Here is a 17638-nt window from a genome sequence, read left to right on the forward strand (position 1 = left end):
GCCTCCTCGATCAACGAATTGAGAGGGTCTTTTGGCTTACCATTTTTGTACATGCATTCTTCGTACGGCCCTGTAGAAATCATGTCCCGAACCTTATTGTCGTAATCTTGTCGATCCAAAATTACTACGGCATTACCTTTATCCGCCCGCGTAAAAACAACTTCATGTTTTTTCAGCTGAGCAATAACTTTTTCAGGACTGCCTGTCCCCCGTTTTGAGCGACACTTTTTCCTTTTTGCGGCTTTGAGAATAGAATTCTCAATATCGTGGCGCAGGGCAGCTTTGGAGGGAAAATTCCTAAACTGTATAGCGCTTTCGATATTGTTCACTATCTCGGCCACTGGGAAGCAAACTTTCCCCTTTGCTCGCTGAGCTGTTCATGAGCGATTTTGAAGGCGATCTCGAAAAAAGGGAAAAACTTTTCCCCCGAGTTTGGTGGCGCTACGTCGACGATATCTTCGCCACAGTTAAAGAACGATATCTCCCACAAACTCTTGAGCTCTTGAATAGCCAACACAGCTCGATCAAATTCACCGTCGAAAAAGAAGTGGATGGAAAACTCCCTTTTCTCGACCTGCTCATCTCCAGAAAAGATGATAGCACGGTGAAATTTGGAATCTACCGAAAACCGACATCAACCGATCGCTACATAACGGTAGATTCAAATCATTTTGGTGCACAAAAACAAGCCGCGTTTCATTCAATGGCACACCGTTTGTTCAACATACCGATGGAAAACAGTGAGTTTGAAAGCGAAAAAGAAAGGATTTTATTGGCGGCCAATCTGAACGGTTATGACGAAAAATTCGTGTATAAAATCCTACGCAAACACGAAAGAAAAAGGTTCCGAAGTAATGCCACCACTTTCAAACCAGAAAAGGAAGAATCCCAAAGGGTCAGTTTGCCGTTCCACCCACCACTGACCAATGGCATTCGGAAGATCCTCTCCAACCACGGTTTGAAAGTGGCTTACAAAAGTTCCAACACCCTAAAAGATTGTTTGGTTTCACTAAAGGATAAGGTGCCTCCGGAGGAAAGATCTGGTATCTACGAGATACCTTGCGAGGCCTGCCCGGCGGTCTATATTGGCCAAACAAGGCGCAAATTTAAAACACGGATAAAGGAGCATAAAAACGCCGTAGAAAACAACAGATCCAACGAATCCAGTGTAGCCGCCCATGCATCAGAATTCAACCATTCCATAGATTGGGAAAAATTCAAAAAATGTGTTCGAAAAGCGTCACATTTAAATGCCTGGGAATCGATGTACATCACGACTTCAGAGAGGCCTTTAATGAACGAGGATGACGCGCCTATCATTTCGCCGCTTTTCAACTTGGCAAACAAAAATGTATAAAAACCAACCCCTCTTCGACAAATACTACGTGATAGTATGATGCTGTGTTAGTGTTTTTCTTCTGCGGAATCAGTCGGACATCGTCCTGTAGATGGGCAACATCGAGCCCGAAACCGGTCGACAAAAAGGTAATTTTAGTTCCTTTTTTTTCCGTTAGTAAGAACGTTAAGTGTCGTGTCCTGTAATACGTCGTGTGTTATTTGTGTAGTTAAAAGTTCTTACGTTGGCACAAACCACTAAAATGAGAAAAATTGGCCTTTTTGAAAAATTCATGCTATTTTCAGCCTACTACGATTGGCGCGTTATAACGAGCGCATGGGCCGTGATAGAACATACCCATAAAAAGGATACCTTAGCGAGTTCAGTATGATTTTTTAGCATAAAATCATAATTTAGATTCTCCTCTATCGATGTGTCAGAAAATATTGTCTTATTCGTTTTTCTCTGCTTAGTGACACCTTATTGAAAGTGTTTAAAAATTTAGATCGAAATGAAGGAAACCCTTAATTGTGAAATTATCACGGCACAGGAGCATTTTAAGGAAAAATTCATACTTGCCATGACCAATCACACCATTTAAAACAAATTGGTTATATTTTGCAGGTTTAAAATGTTTCAGATTCTTCAAAACAAGGGTGGCGCGTATTAGCCACATGGGGCGTTATATGAACTTTTCCCCTACCCGATAGCTTATGGGTTTACCTTCACGCGCTCTGACGAAACTACCCATTAAGCATCAATCAAAGTAACCCATGAGCCAGTAGAAATTAAAAAAAATACAGCTCTATCAGTCGAAGTGAAGCAGAAGTGTGCGTCTTCAAAGATCGGGACCCAGCCGCGTCGGAAACGGAAATCGTACGGAAATTTGTGGACAACATCGTGACACTATTGGAAAATAATCAAATTATCGTAACCGTAAGTAGGCCCTGTTTGGGACGTTCGTCGATCCTGAACGGCAAAAAGCTCCAAAGAAACGAAATAGTCAAACTATAGGGCGTTTGCTACACACACATACAAGAGGTCTGTTGGGCACACATTAGAGGTTTTAATATGCAAAAAAAGCAAAATTCAACCAAAATGTTGGTTTTCCCTTAAATGAATGCTCAATCTCTCTAAAAAACATTCAAAAAGTATATTTCGGATCATTGCTAACAAGTGGAAACGATTCTGCGATTTTTCTATTGGAAATCAGTGGGAAACCAAGCAAAACAAAAAATGAAAAACAAGCCAACCATCATTGTCAAGCACATTAAACGGTTCCCCCGGATATTTTGTTCACGTTTTTGGGTCTATCATATAAAATTTAGAACCAGGAAGATGATGTTAAGAGTTATCGTCACGAAATTGATTAATAAACTTGAGCAATATTTGTCCTGCTTTCACTAAAAACGCTCATATCCTGTACAAAGTCTTCATTTTTGTTAAAGAACTTCACTCAAAATTAGAAAAAAAAATCACAAACAAGTCAAAAATGATCTAGCTTTCGAAAAATGTGTTGTACATAAGAAACTTTTCAATAGTTTTCATTATTTCTTCAAAAAAACATCTTTCTTTAGTCGATTTGTATTCATTTAACATGGGGCTGTCACATTTGTTTGCCCAACGGCTTAAGGCAGAAACACAATACAGCGTCGAACGTCGCGTCGCGTCAGCTGTCAACGCCGTCGTCGAGTACTAAAACGCTGACGCGACGCAACCGAAGATTTTTGCATCACAATGCAGCGTCGAAAGACATAGCAACCGAAAGTTTGTTTTGGTTTGCTGCTTTCGCCCCACTTTCTGATTTGTTGTCGCGAAACAACCCCAATTCAATTTCACCAAAGTTTTCGCTGGTTGAAGGACGGCTGCTGCCCCACGGAAGGAGGGCCTTGTGAAATGTATTCAAAATAAGAGATACAGCAGGTAAGGTATTTCAAATAGTGCTGAAATACAGATTTGTTTTTTAAATTACAAATATATGGTTTCTTTTAGGTTTCCATAAAATCGTCCGTCGAATTCAAGCATCTTATGTAGCCGATCAGTTGCGGGAAGGATCTGAATCGATCAAAAGATAGAGCTGTTGCACGAACCGAATAATTTAAGCCAGCCTTGTGTTTAGGTGAGTTAGTGAGGATCAAAACCAACCAACCTCAACGGAAGAGTATGTTTATGAGGCTCCCTTACTCCTCAATTGCACGGTGTTAATTTTACACGAAAAAAGTGGAAGATTGAGAAAAAATGTATAAAAATATGTTGATTAGATTAGTAATAAATGTAACTATTTCATTGAGTGTTTTTAAGAAAAACTATCAATCCGAAAATCCATTTGTATACATTTACAACTCCACAACATTATGATTTTTCATCGATGGAAATCTCCGAAAAAAAAAATTGATTTTCTCAACGTGTCAAAGCACAATGAAATGTTCATTCTTAATGATAAAATTCGAAAATTTGTTAAATCGAGTAGAAAATATGGGTGATTATAAGAGATTCGAGTTTATTAGTTTCAAACTTTGTATAAAAACACAAAGTCGGAATATTTATAACGCTGCTGATTTTAAATTTTTTCAAAAACAGAGCGTCGACGTTGTAGAACGCTGCTGTTTAGAACAAGTTTTGCATTTTAGTACAATGCCTTCATTGACGCGACGCACCATTGTGGTGGCTCAAACGGAAAATGGTATCCCCAAAATGAAATGTCAACGCGACGCTGACGCGACGCGACGTCCGACGCTGTATTGTGTTTCTGCCTTTACTTATACTAATGCACTGTGCAAACGCCCTATAGGCAGCAGGTAAACATGAACAATAAATAATATTTCAACGCATGTCAAAAATTGGCAGTCCCTTCAACAAATCTGACAACTAAGTAATTCATAAATAAAACGAAAAAAAAAAAATTTTTTTTCGTGATCTCACCTATTTAATGAAGCACCTTTTGTAGCACAACTCGCTTGGCCGTTTCACAAAAATACATTTTTTTTTCTTTTTGATAGGAGTTTAACCCGTTAAGGTCATTTTTCCTCGATTCGATTGGATGGTTAACCCATTAGGGTCATGCTTCGTGGTAGTCTTTTATAATTTGTTGATTAATCCGGCTTTGCGGAGGAAGGCCACTAATTTGGATTATTCTTGGGGGCAGTTGCTTAGGATCTCTCGCATATTCGATGCTAGGCCACTAGTTTGTCGGGTGGTGTGGAATTGTGGGCACACAGTGAGAATGTGTTTCACTGTGATAACAGTGTCGCAGCATGGACAAATCGGAGGGTCGGTTTTGGTCAAAAGGTGTTCGTGAGTGAGGCGTGTGTGGCCGATGCGAAGACGGGTGAGGGCCCTTCTTTCGAGTGGGCTTAGTCGGTCGTTCCATCTAATAGTGGTGTTCTTTATCTCCCTGAGTTTCGCTTGCTGATTTGAGTCCCATTCCAGGTCCCATGCCAGCTGAAGGATGTTTTTTATGTGGGTGGTGGCGTCTTGCTGAGGAATTCCTATCAATGGTGGGTCGAGAAGAGTAGCTGCAGCAGCGAGTTTGTCCGCGGCCTCATTGCCGGGGATTCCTGCGTGGCCTGGTACCCAGCAGAAGGTTATCCGTTTGTCGAGGGCCATTTGGGAGATCGAAGGGAGCCACCCCCACCAAAGTTCTGTGGAGCAAAATAAAAATCTTAAATGGCGAAAACCGCAGCAATCCTTTCCACCATCTCCTAAATCAGCAATATACCAATGATCCCACCTCCCTCGCCGATTCCTTCTGTGAACACTTTGCATCAATTTCCTCCTCCTCCAACACCCCACTGATCCCCTTTCCAACTGACCAAGCCCATTACCAAAAAGACTACAACAGCAAATTTTCTTACGACGAACTGGAGTCGGCATTGAGAAAAGTCAAAGGACTTTCAGCTGGGCCAGACGACATCGGTTATCCTCTCCTGAAAAATCTATCAGCCATATGCAAAACCACTCTACTCCACATCTACAATCAAATATGGGCTGATGGTCGACTACCACAATGCTGGAAACTTGGACTTGTCATCCCTATCTCCAAACCGAAACAAAACCCCCACCACCTCGATAGTTTCAGGCCCATAACTCTGCTGGATTCGAAAAACAACAGCTTCTAGACAACCGTCAGTTTGCTTTTCGAAGCGGACGATCCATCGATGACTACTTCGAGGAACTGGAGTCTATTATCGATCCAACTACACAAAAACAACATCATACAGAGTGCCTATCCCTGGACTTGTCGAAAGCCTTCGACCGGGTCGACCGAATAGCGATTATCAACCAACTCAACAACTGGGGAATCGGCGGCCGAATGTTGCGATACATAGCCGACTTTCTTCAAAACAGATCTGTCCAGGTCCTTGTTAACGGCAAGCGTTCTCACACAAGACCCATCCATGGTGGCGTACCACAAGGCTCAGTTATTGCTCCATCCCTATTCCTAGTAGCGGTCAACTCGATATTTCAAAAAGTCCCTAGCAATACAAGAACATTGGTCTACGCCGATGACATTCTCCTCATAACATCTTCAGCATTCTCAAAAACGACACGAAAAAGACTTCAAAACGCTCTGAACGAAGTAGCAAACTGAGCACCCTCAGTCGGTTTCCAGTTCTCCCCCTGCAAATCGCACCTACTCCACATCGGCCCGAATCGAAAAAGACTTGGAAAGCTCCCTAGTCTCACCATGAACAACCAGACAATCCCGTTGACCCGCCGTACCGGCTTGCTAGGACTATGGATTGATGATCGCCTTAACTTCAAATCCCACCTAGACCAAGTGCGAAAGAAAGCCACCGGGAAAATATCCATCCTGCAAATACTTGCCAACAACACCAGCCACGCACACAGAGACTCCCTATTTCGGTTCCTTCACGGCTGGTTTTTGCCCTCCATACTTCACGGTATAGGTCTCCTCAGTCGTGCCAACATTGAAATCGTCATCAACAAACTGGAACCTCTCTACAACCGCTGCGTCCGAATCATCAGCTCCGCTTTCTGCACCAGTCCAATTCCATCTTTAATGGCTGAGAGCGGCCAAACTCCGTTCAAATATATCATCGCCAAACACCTATCATCCAAGGCCCTGAGAAGCCTGGCAAACGGCGGTTCCAAAGATTCCCCTATGGCAATCCGCACGAACAAATTTCTCTCGGAATTGACAGGCAATGAAATTCCGCCTATCTGCCCCCGCCCTGAACCTAAAATCAAATACTGGAATGATAATACTCCGAAAGTCCATCTAGACTTTTTGCGCAGAATAAAACCTAATTACCCCCCAAAGGTCATCCAAACACACTTCAGACAGCTGGTCAACTTTAGGTATGGCCACCTCCCACATGTCTACACTGATGGGTCGAAAACAACCACTGGCCGTATCGGCAGTGGCATATACAACGGTAGAAATAACTTAACACTTCCCATCCCCACACAATGCTCAGTATTTAGTGCTGAAGCATTTGCCATCCTCAAGGCAGTTCAAACCTGCGAACCAAACACGGTGATATTCAGCGACTCAGCCAGCGTGCTTACGGCCCTGTCGCTCGGCAACATAAAACAAAAATACACATCATCACAACTAATCTAAAATTATTTTTTTAACATCTGTACTACGTCCATACGCTACAGAATCACCTTATCAACTCGAATCGAATCGAAACCGCTCACTGAAGCAGATAGTGAGTTGCTACCGAAATACCGGTATCTGAACTTTTCATTTACCGTGGTTGAATTAAAAGGAATATTTCGATTGCTTTGATTCATTTTAAAAGTGAAAATTTGGCGGCTTCCACTGTTTACCATATCCTAAAATCTCAAACAACTACTCGCAAGCAAGGTATTTGTAACGATTGATTTGGCAACTTTAAGCGATTTTGCCAGCTTTGCGTGCAAGTAGCTCGGATTTTCGCGATGCGCGAGCAAAATTTCGATACGCTGCTCTTCTTCCTTGAACGGCATTTTGACAACTGAAGAGTGAATTCCAAAATCAAAATAGGAGCAACATTCTACACACACACACACACCTTCAAAATAAGGGATGTTGTGGCCATGAAAAGCCATTGGACTGTACTCGGGAGGGCACTTGGCAAAACTACCACTGCTTGCCCTTTCCCCCCTCAGGGATAAGGCTTTGACAACCCCTAGTGGTTGTCAAACAGTGAAGGCAAGTCCTCAGACTGTCTGCCTGGGAGCCAAAGCCGGGACAATGTGAGCGCTTGGGAAACTACCACTGATAGTTCGCTCCCCTCGTGGGATTAGACCTCAAGAGACAACCACGCATGGTTGTCCCATCAGTGGAGGCAGATCCTCATGACGCTGCCTAGCGGCCAAGGCTCGGGGGGATCTCGATCGCCTGGTTGACCGAGATCCAAAACTCTTTCTGGATGGGAGGGCTCTGAAAAGAGCCGATTGTGACAGCTGGACCCGGGAGCAAGGCGTCGGAGCGAAGCAGCGAAGAAGCACAAGACACTCTTTCTATTTACTTTCTATTTATTCTCTATTCACTTATTTCTACTATATACACTTTATATATAGGGGAGAATGAGGATACTTGATCCCTGGGGATACTTGATTCCTTAGCTATATCTCGAAACTGGATCAATTGTTCTAGAAAAATGTGCCAAAATGAGCGAAATATCAATGCTTGTAGTTTAAAAAATTTTAACAAAATAATTGTTTGAGTAATTGAACTTTGTTTGAAAAATTTCACTAAATGTAACTTGAAGATCTTTTTTCATCACTTTAAAATGATCTTTACATGGGAAAATTATGGAAAAAAAAATTTGTTCCAATGTATCAATCGTTCGAGCGTAAAATGAACTTCATAATGCCATATTTTCAAAGCAATGGAAAACTCTCAACTTTTTTCAGAAAAAGTTTTCTAAAATGTTGATTATGGGTACAATTGATCCCCTACACTCAGAAAAATACTATTATGTATGCCATAAGATTCTCTTATGAAGTGGCGCCATAAGAAAAATTAATGAAATTCATAAGATTGTCTTATGACGCGAATGAATTCTGAAGATGAACGCCTACTTCAATGAAAGGTTGTTGCTTTTCATAAGAGATTCTTATGGAAATAGTAAATCACTTTCTAATAAGAAAAATTCTAGATATTTCATGCTAAAACAATCACTTTATTGTTTGCCAAATTTGTTCAAAATTAAATCCTTAATGGTCACCATCAGCAGCGCATCAAGAGACGGCTCCATCAAAGTTTTTTTTTTTGCCGCATCTAAATCTTTGACCTTTCGTTTTTTGCCGATCAGCTTGCTGAAAAGTAAACAAATAATGTATTTTAGTTTACTAATATATTAGACGTTTACACAAAAAACATCAAATCGAACTTACCATTCCGGAGATAGCAATAACATTTAACATTGAAGGGAAATTATAATAACATGAACTGGCGATTGCTTCGTACAGTTAGATGATGAAAAAAACTGATGCAATGAATGAATGTGTTCATTATTTTTTCACAATGCCGTTTCTTCTATTTTTCATAAGAGCATCGTATAAAAATTGAAAGAATTTTATAAGACTCTTATGAAACATTATTTTACACTCTAAAAAGCGGTTCATAAGATGCATCTTATGAAAATTATAATAAGAATTTGCCTGAGTGTAGAGTTGGGTACAATTGATCCCCCTTCCAAACGGCATATTCTTCTTCTGAATTGATCGTTATGATTGCTGATTACGAAATTACTAATATTAATCCAAAAACTAATATTTATCAAACAATTGTCTGAAGAAAAGAGCAAAAATAACTAATTTTCTCTGAATTATAAAAAATAGCGCCTTTAAATATGCAATGTTAATAGCGTTGAGACAAAGTTATAGAATTTTCTTCTTATGTCTGCTATAAATTGTGAAATGAGAACAAACATGACCAAAATAGTCAAATAACATTCTATCTTGGAGTTTTGTTTGATTTTTATACAAGAATTAGTGCTTCCTGAATAAAAGATCAAGTCTTCTTCAAAAGGGGATCAAGTCTCCCCTAATTTCAGAAAAATCGCAATTTTTTTACTCCCACGAAAATGCTTCTAGTTCATCAACGGGTTCAAGTATCGTTTTAATTTTTGGAGCATAGAAACTTGAAGTTACAAGCTGTCAGAAAATGCCAAAGACGGCGAGTTGCTAAATTTTTTCAAAAAGATATGGTGAAAATAAGAAAAGGGGATCAAGTATCCCCACTCTCCCCTACACTTTTCCTCCGTCGCTCTCTCCAACTTCAGTCGACTGGTCGGACTGAACAAGGGATGTTCAAGTTTTTTAAATGCAAAATTGAAAGGAAAAAGTCAAGTTGATATTGACCAAATTTTGACCGTATCACCCTTTAGTAGCAGACCAGCGAAGATTATGGACGCAAAAGGACTTCATTCTCATTCTCGTGGCTTCAACTACAAGGATTCACTGAGCCAACGGGATGCGCAAAAAAGTTCAATTGTTCTCATCAATACAATGAGATATTGAAAAACGTTGAAATTTATGCCGAAAGAAGACAAGAACCCCATATTATACTGAGGACCAGATTTCGATTCTTGAAGTTAGAGTTAAAAGTTTTGTTTTGGATGACGAAAGTGACTTCCCTCTTTCGAAGACGAACATCCCTGGAAACGATCGATACTATTCCAAGGATAGTTCTACTACATCTCCAAACATTGAATACAAGTTCAAACATAACTTTAAACAGAAAGTGATGCTGTACAACGCCATTTCCTAGAGAGGTATTTCTAAGCCATGGTTCAAGCCGTCTGGTTTGGCTATCAATCAAGATGTGTACCGGAATGAATGTTTGAAAAAATATTTTGATGCCGTTCCTACACAAACATCACGCAAATGGACAATACGTGTTTCGGCCGAATAAAGCGCAATCGCAGTATGCCAAAAAACACAATTCTTCCTAAATACCCATTAGATCCAAGTTTTACCCAAGAATCTCAACCCGAAAATCTGCCTCAGTGTCGCCAATCGAAGATTTTTTAGGAACTTTGAGCACATTGGTGTACAAAAATAATTGGAGAGCCAAAAACTGCAAACAATTGATTGGTAGAATCAAGAGTTGCATTCACAGAGTTGCCATGAAGGCCGAACAGCGCTCCTGTTCCGACATAAACAGCCGATTTCGGACAATTTCACTTTTCAATAATTTTTTTTTCTTAACAATGGACAATGAAACTTGACTGTTTTCCACAACTTGAAAGAGAAATTTCAAAATTTTAGTTGCCATTCTTTACTTTGATTAAAAAGCATACAAGTGCCGAATTCTCGTTGGCCGTTTTACGATGTTAATTGTCGTTTTTCGCAAATCGGACGGACTTACAATGAGCGGCAGATTATCTTTCTTTGTTTTTTTTTTTAGCAAAAATGCCCCTCAAAACGTATGATATTGAAGGTATTGGGAAAGAAAATACACGATCGCTGTCATTCGCTATTCGAAAATATTTTTTGTAACAAAGTTATTTTATTCAAATCAAACATCATTCTCATAGGGAGAACATATTCAAAATGCCATTTTATAAGTAGTTGTCCAGTGTTCATAATCCATATTCATTCCGCGTCATCATCAATTGATCAAGTGCTTAATTATCTTAAATAACTATTGGGCCAGCAAGCGTAATCCGTTTCCAATCCTTGTCTTCATCGGTTGATCAAGTTCGTTATTGTAATATCTAAGGTATGTAGTTTAAGGAATTCTAATAACCTTTAGTTTTAAATTACCTTCAACGTTGCTTTCAGTATCATAGGAGCTTTGTGAAGATGACTTGGAATGCGGTTTCACTGACTACGCAAGGCAAGTTCGTCCCTATCGAAATATTTCAAAGGAGAGCGGATCATCCGGTTGGGGTCATCGCCTCGACGTTCGATTGTCCGAAGCATTCCGTTCGAGTGGAACAATCGGTTGGAGTCATCGCCTCCGCCCATGCGGAGCAGTCTTTGACGTTCGATTACCGGAAGGATTTCGTCCGAGGGGGGCAATCGGCTGGAGTCATCGCCCATGCGGAGCAGTCTTCGAGGTTCGATTCCGTCCGAGCGGAACAATCGTTTGGAATCATCGCCTCCGCCCATGCGGAGCAGTCCTCGAGGTTCGATTGTCCCATGGATTCCGTCCGAGCGGAACAATCGGTTGGAGTCATCGTTTCCAAACATGTGGGACCGTCGTTGAGGAGAGCGGATACTTCGGTTGGAATCATCCCCGCCATCCATGTGTTTAGGAGACCGGGCATGTTTTTTAGATTCTCCGTCACCGTCCTTCTCGTTCTCTGGTTTGGGAAAACGGATCATCCGGTTGAAGTGATCATCTCCATCCATGTGTTTAGGAGACCGGGCAGATTTTTCAGATTCTCCATCATCGTCCTTCTTGCTCTCTGGTTTAGGTGAACGGATCAATCGGTTGGAGTTATCGCCTCCATCCATGTGATGCATAGATTTACCGGAGCGGGATTGATGGTTGGAGTCATCGCCTCCGCCCATGCGGAGCAGTCTTCGAGGTTCGATTCCGTCTGAGCGGAACAATCGTTTGGAATCATCGCCTCCGCCCATGTGGTGCAGTCGAGGTTCGATTGTCCCATCGATTCCGTCCGAGCGGAACAATCGGTTAGAGTCATCCCCACCACCCATGTGTTTAGGAGACCGGGCAGATTTTTTGGATTCTCTATCACCGTCTTTCTCGTTCTCTGGTTTGGGAGAACGGATCATCCGGTTGGAATGATCACCTCCATCCATGTATTTAGGAGACCGGGCAGATTTTTTAGATTCTCCATCATCGTCCTTCTCGCTCTCTGGTTTGGGAGAACGGATCATCCGGTTGGAATGATCATCTCCATCCATGTATTTAGGAGACCGGGCAGATTTTTTAGATTCTCCATCACCGTCCTTCTCGCCCTCTGGTTTGGGAGAACGGATCATCCGGTTGGAATGATCACCTCCATCCATGTATTTAGGAGACCGGGCATGTTTTTTAGATTCTCCATCATCGTCCTTCTCGTTCTCTAGTTTTGGAGAACGGATCATCCGGTTGGAATGATCACCTCCATCCATGTATTTAGGAGACCGGGCATGTTTTTTAGATTCTCCATCACCGTCCTTCTCGCTCTCTGGTTGGGGAGAACGAATCATCCGGTTGAAGTGATCACCTCCATCCATGTGTTTAGGAGACCGGGCAGATTTTTTAGATTCTCCATCATCGCTCTCTGGTTTGGGAGAACGGATCAATCGGTTGGAGTTATCGCCTCCATCCATGTGATGCATAGATTTACCGGAACGGGATTGATGGTTGGAGTCATCGCCTCCGCCCATGCGGAGCAGTCTTCGAGGTTCGATTGTCCCATGGATTCCGTCCGAGCGGAACAATCGGTTAGATTCATCCCCGCCACCCATGTGTTTAGGAGACCGGGCAGATTTTTTAGATTCTCCATCACCATCCTTTTCGTTCTCTGGTTTGGGAGAACGAATCATCCGGTTGGAATCATCCCCGCCATCCATGTGTTTAGGAGACCGGGCATGTTTTTTAGATTCTCCATCACCGTCCTTCTCGTTCTCTGGTTTGGGAGAACGGATCATCCGGTTGAAGTGATCACCTCCATCCATGTGTTTAGGAGACCGGGCAGATTTTTCAGATTCTCCATCATCGTCCTTCTTGCTCTCTGGTTTAGGTGAACGGATCAATCGGTTGGAGTTATCGCCTTCATCCATGTGATGCATAGATTCACCGGAGCGGGATTGATGGTTGGAGTCATCGCCTCCGCCCATGCGGAGCAGTCTTCGAGGTTCGATTCCGTCTGAGCGGAACAATCGTTTGGAATCATCGCCTCCGCCCATGTGGTGCAGTCGAGGTTCGATTGTCCCATCGATTCCGTCCGAGCGGAACAATCGGTTAGAGTCATCCCCACCACCCATGTGTTTAGGAGACCGGGCAGATTTTTTAGATTCTCCATCATCGTCCTTCTGGCTCTCTGGTTTGGGAGAACGGATCATCCGGTTGAAGTGATCACCTCCATCCATAGGGTGCGTCGAGTCAGGAGAGCGGTACAATCGGTTGGAGTTTTCGCCTCCATCCATGCGTCGCAGTTCTCGAGGAGATCTATTGGTGATGATCGGCTGGTTCTCTTCATCAGGAGAGCGGATCATCCGGTTGGACCCATCGTCGCCGCCAGAGTGTTTTAGTGCAAGCACTGCGGTGCAGGCCAGTAGCACATTGAAAAGTAATAGGAAATATTGACCCAGCTGCATTTTGTTTCACTTGAAACTTTCTGGTGAAACCAGAGACTGAGATAATTTCGTAGTTTTTGGTTCCGTTTTTATACTGATTTGTAGGAACATGTTATCAGTTGTGAAACAGAAATAGCGATAAATTGATTTAACCATGGATCGAACTGATTTGGCTTTCTCGATTCTGACTTGCAACAGGTATTGAATCCACTACTTGGTGTGTATCTTAGCTTACAACAATACATATGTACATTTGTACATCATACAACTTAAACGGAATCGGAAAGCGTTGCGCAATGCTTGAATTTAAATTTTACGAAATTTTACTAAATACCCATTCGACCATTTTTTTTGAATTCAGGTAGGAAGGTATATCATCACTTTGAATTTGTACGTTATATTTCTAAAAGAACCTATTTAAATTGAAACGTTCTCATATCAAACATCTTTTTGTCTTTGTTAACACCAGTAGTGACTTCATCTCAGCAAGCTGTAATAATTTTTCAATGCAGTATGACTGATTTGTCAATTTATAACATGTTTTAGCTTTCTTGACACCATTTCATTTATTTTAAACCATTTCAATAAAACAAAGGGCAGAATTTCCGCATTTACTTTGACCTTATTCTGGGTATTTTTGTCCAATTTGACAAAAGGAAATCAGATGGTAGTCCATGATGAGGATGAGAGCCCCACCTTGCTCGATATTTTCCTTAGCTTGACATCGCATAAGCAAGCGACCAGCAAATCGTGTTAGATTGAGGATCTGCCCTGGACATCGAGTGCACTTGAGGAATGTGCTCACATGCTCCCTGGCAAAGCACCCGAAACCAGGAAGTTCCCAGTCTTGATTTTGCCTTATTTTGCTTCCTTTTGCTGGTAATAGGGAAGGAATTATAAGAAGATTACATACAGCACTAACCCGAAGATCGTATACAAAGTTGGCCACCTTGGCTTACTGTGATCAGAAAATCAAATGACATTTCTTATCCCGGGCGTTCTTCTTTCTGCAATTTCCGAACAGCAAAGTCCCCTGGCCCTAAAGCATCTTGACAAACAGTAGATACGCACACACGGGCACCATTCTGTCCAGAAGAACGTCGTCACAGGACTGGAACACCGGAAGCTGGTCGGAATGGGAAAGGTAAATTGTGAGCATACGTGAGATCCGGGCTCGTAATTGAATATTATTGTGCTGACATTTTTCAAGTGGATTTTCCATTCGCTTTATGACGTCTCGGTGAATCCGCAGCTCGTCTCAAATGTGATTGTGGATTGCAAAGATTGAACTCCATTCATGAGAAAATGTGTGAATTAGATGGAATATATGCTTGAAGGCATTTAATTTTTTTTTATGATTTTTATATTTTGCCAAAAAAAAATTCTTGATTTGATGAGCTTCAAACGATTTTATTTGACAACAATTTCAACTCAGAAAAAAACATTCACAGTCCAAGAAGGCCAGATTCCCTAATTCAAATATGAGGAGTATTCGAGCAGCGACTGATTAGTTTTTTTTTTCTATTAAGATACTCAGTTCCTTCAGCTGAAACAAAAAATGTAAGCACACAAAAATGTCTGAACATTTGAAAAACGAAAAAAGCAGTTTGGCATGCATCTTTTCTTGAACGAAAGAAGCAGCTGCATCGCTGCAGCAAAGATGCAAATTTTATCCGGTATTCACTCGAAAAGAGCACTACTAGACCGTGCTTCTATTCAGCTGTTCATTCTCATTAAACGGTTCGCTTGTTTCATTGATTCCAACTAGCTCAAAATGTACTCCCGTGAATGATGTATTCACAATGAAGGTGAGAACGAAATCCAAAAGATAATTTATCAAGTGTTCTATTGTTATGAAAAGTGTTAAGCTTGATCAAAAATATTTCTATTTCTAGCCCACCTGTCAATTGCACTTTTAAATTAATTTTTAGTTGGTCGTCGTCGGTTTAATGCAAAATAGAAATACTTTTTCATGTTTTGAAGTTTAAAAATATAATTACGATTTCAAATTGGTTGGAAGAAATTTCTTCACCTAACTGGATTGATAATAATCCTTTTCCTAAAATATTATCAGACATATCTTTTTTCGATACCTTTAAAGTGATAGCATTCGGCCATCGTCGCCGTCGTCGTTTAAACTGCTCAGCTGTTTGGTTGATAAATTATTCAAATTAATTTGCTAGCTGGTTTAATTTCACGACCTGTCCTTTCTAGTCCCTCCACTCCCTTGCAGCTTGAGTTTTACCCCCATCGCTCGTGCAAAACACTTAAGAACCTTGCTCGATGAAACACGATTTCGGTTTTATAGAATTTTACACCCGCAAGTTGTGTGCTAAATTGTGTCGTTTATTTGAGTGATCATCAATTTGCGGAAGGCAGCGTGTCGTCGTGGCCGGATTCCACCTTCCTGTAATTCCCTCACGGATTGGTAGCACTTCCTTGCCGGATTCAAAATTGCTGATTACCTGTCAGTAACGGCGGTTGATGGCAATTACTCTTGTCACGCGAACGGCAAACCTGCTCTGATGGAATCATTTTTGGGATCTATAATCGTTGCATTTCAATCAGCAATTGAAGATTTTAGATTTTGAATTAAATACATCGTATATTGAAACTGTAAACTTATCCAAAAGCAGAGAACTCAGCTTATCTGGTTCTCGTTTTTTGTTAAATAGGTCAATTTTTAAACTGCACGTAAGACGCCAGACCAACAAAGCAGAATGTTTCACAAAGTTTAAAATCTATGCACTGTACAGCTATTAAACCAAAAAAAAAGTGTGTTTTTTAGGAATTTGTTAGCATAAGTTAAAAAATTGTGAATAGTTTTTTATGGTTGTTTGCAGAATAAAAGAAAATAAATGATCAAATATAAATGAAAACATTTTACAACTGGGATAATCCCGATGGATCTCTACACCTAAGAAAAAAATGTTTTTATTTTACGTTTCTTTTCAAAGTATAATTTCGGTTGGTGGTCAGTTGAAAAATTAAACTACGGGTTATTTTACAATGAATTTGTGTCATTTTTGTAGTAGGCGATGGTTTGTTGGTATCGCACGTGTTTTTTTTTCGCTCCTTTACAGTGAAACTCAAATTTTTGAAGTTTAAGTGATTTCTTATTGTAAATTTGAATTTTTTTTCTTGAATCAGTGGATAATGCTTAGTGTTCGATAATTGCATGTATCATTGTTTGTGCCTGACCCGATTCTCCATTGATTTCGTCCACCTCCAGTAAGTTAAATGATTCGCTACAAGAGGAAGCACACTTGCTAGTTGCTACTTCAACAATTGGTGAGTTCGTTCCATTATCCTTCTCATTTATTAATTCTGCACTGATGTTGTAATACGGAAGTTTCTACCTGAAGATTTTGAGGAGCCTACAACATTTGAAAATCCGAAATACCGGTTATCTATAAAGAGACGTGAGGTGATCCTCCGCAATTTGCAGGGAGTGCAGAAGTTTGTTTTATTTCAACTTACTTTTTTAACTAAAGAAGAACAATGTCTGAAACATTTTCGAGTTTCATTTATAAAGTTGTTTTGGAATTACTCTTTTATGATTTGAATACAAGTGGCTGGAAGAAATGTGAGTTGCACATAAAAATTACGTCAGAAATCATCGTACAAGAGGGGATTCTTCCATTTATGTTGTTCCTTGTTTGTTTATGAGCTCGTTTTATAAATCATGTTCCAGGTTTGAAGTTTCAGATGTTTATCAAAGTTTTCCATAATAGAGTTCAATTAGCGGTAAGTTATTGAATGATATAAATTTATTCGTTATTAGTCATATCTATGACGATACATTGGATTGTTCAAATACTGTGTTAGTCAAGGATGTGTAGCTTCACAATATTCTGAAAAATCTTTTGAAAGAGCAAATAAAAAAAAAGTTTTGTGGTGACACTAATTTTTTTCTCTTTATGAGCATTTTGTAGTTTTTGTAATTTTTGTTATTCTTGTTATTCTTGTCATTTTTGTTATTATGGTCATTTTTGTCATTTTTGTCATTTTTGTCATTTTTGTCATTTTTGTCATTTTTGTCATTTTTGTCATTTTTGTCATTTTTGTCATTTTTGTCATTTA

The 17638-nt window shown here is 40.5% G+C and overlaps 2 protein-coding genes across 2 annotated transcripts; one reads left to right on the forward strand and one right to left on the reverse strand.

Annotated features, from left to right (window-relative positions):
- The first annotated feature begins 703 nt into the window (after positions 1–703).
- Positions 704–5927, forward strand: LOC129743552 (uncharacterized). The gene is made up of 4 exons (XM_055735589.1): positions 704–1168; positions 4766–4974; positions 5019–5205; positions 5409–5927. Exons 1-4 carry the CDS (start codon positions 704–706, stop codon positions 5925–5927), a joined length of 1380 nt encoding a protein of 459 aa, XP_055591564.1.
- A 5195-nt stretch (positions 5928–11122) lies between these two features.
- LOC129743553 (uncharacterized protein DDB_G0290685-like) lies at positions 11123–13576 on the reverse strand. Its single transcript, XM_055735590.1, has one exon. It carries the CDS (start codon positions 13574–13576, stop codon positions 11123–11125), a length of 2454 nt encoding a protein of 817 aa, XP_055591565.1.
- Between the last annotated feature and the right edge of the window lie 4062 nt (positions 13577–17638).

Source organism: Uranotaenia lowii, chromosome 2 (assembly GCF_029784155.1).
Source record: "Uranotaenia lowii strain MFRU-FL chromosome 2, ASM2978415v1, whole genome shotgun sequence".
NCBI classification, from domain to species: domain Eukaryota; kingdom Metazoa; phylum Arthropoda; class Insecta; order Diptera; family Culicidae; genus Uranotaenia; species Uranotaenia lowii.

What these genes read in the sequence shown, in the direction of transcription:
- LOC129743552 (XM_055735589.1), top strand. Translation starts at nt 704, where the DNA reads ATGGCACACCGTTTGTTCAACATACCGATGGAAAACAGTGAGTTTGAA. An exon ending in ACAGATCCAACGAATCCAGT is followed by an intron (nt 1,169 to 4,765) that starts GTAGCCGCCCAT and finishes GTCCCATTCCAG; the next exon opens with GTCCCATGCCAGCTGAAGGA. An exon ending in AGGGAGCCACCCCCACCAAA is followed by an intron (nt 4,975 to 5,018) that starts GTTCTGTGGAGC and finishes CGAAAACCGCAG; the next exon opens with CAATCCTTTCCACCATCTCC.
- LOC129743553 (XM_055735590.1), bottom strand. Translation starts at nt 13,576, where the DNA reads ATGCAGCTGGGTCAATATTTCCTATTACTTTTCAATGTGCTACTGGCC.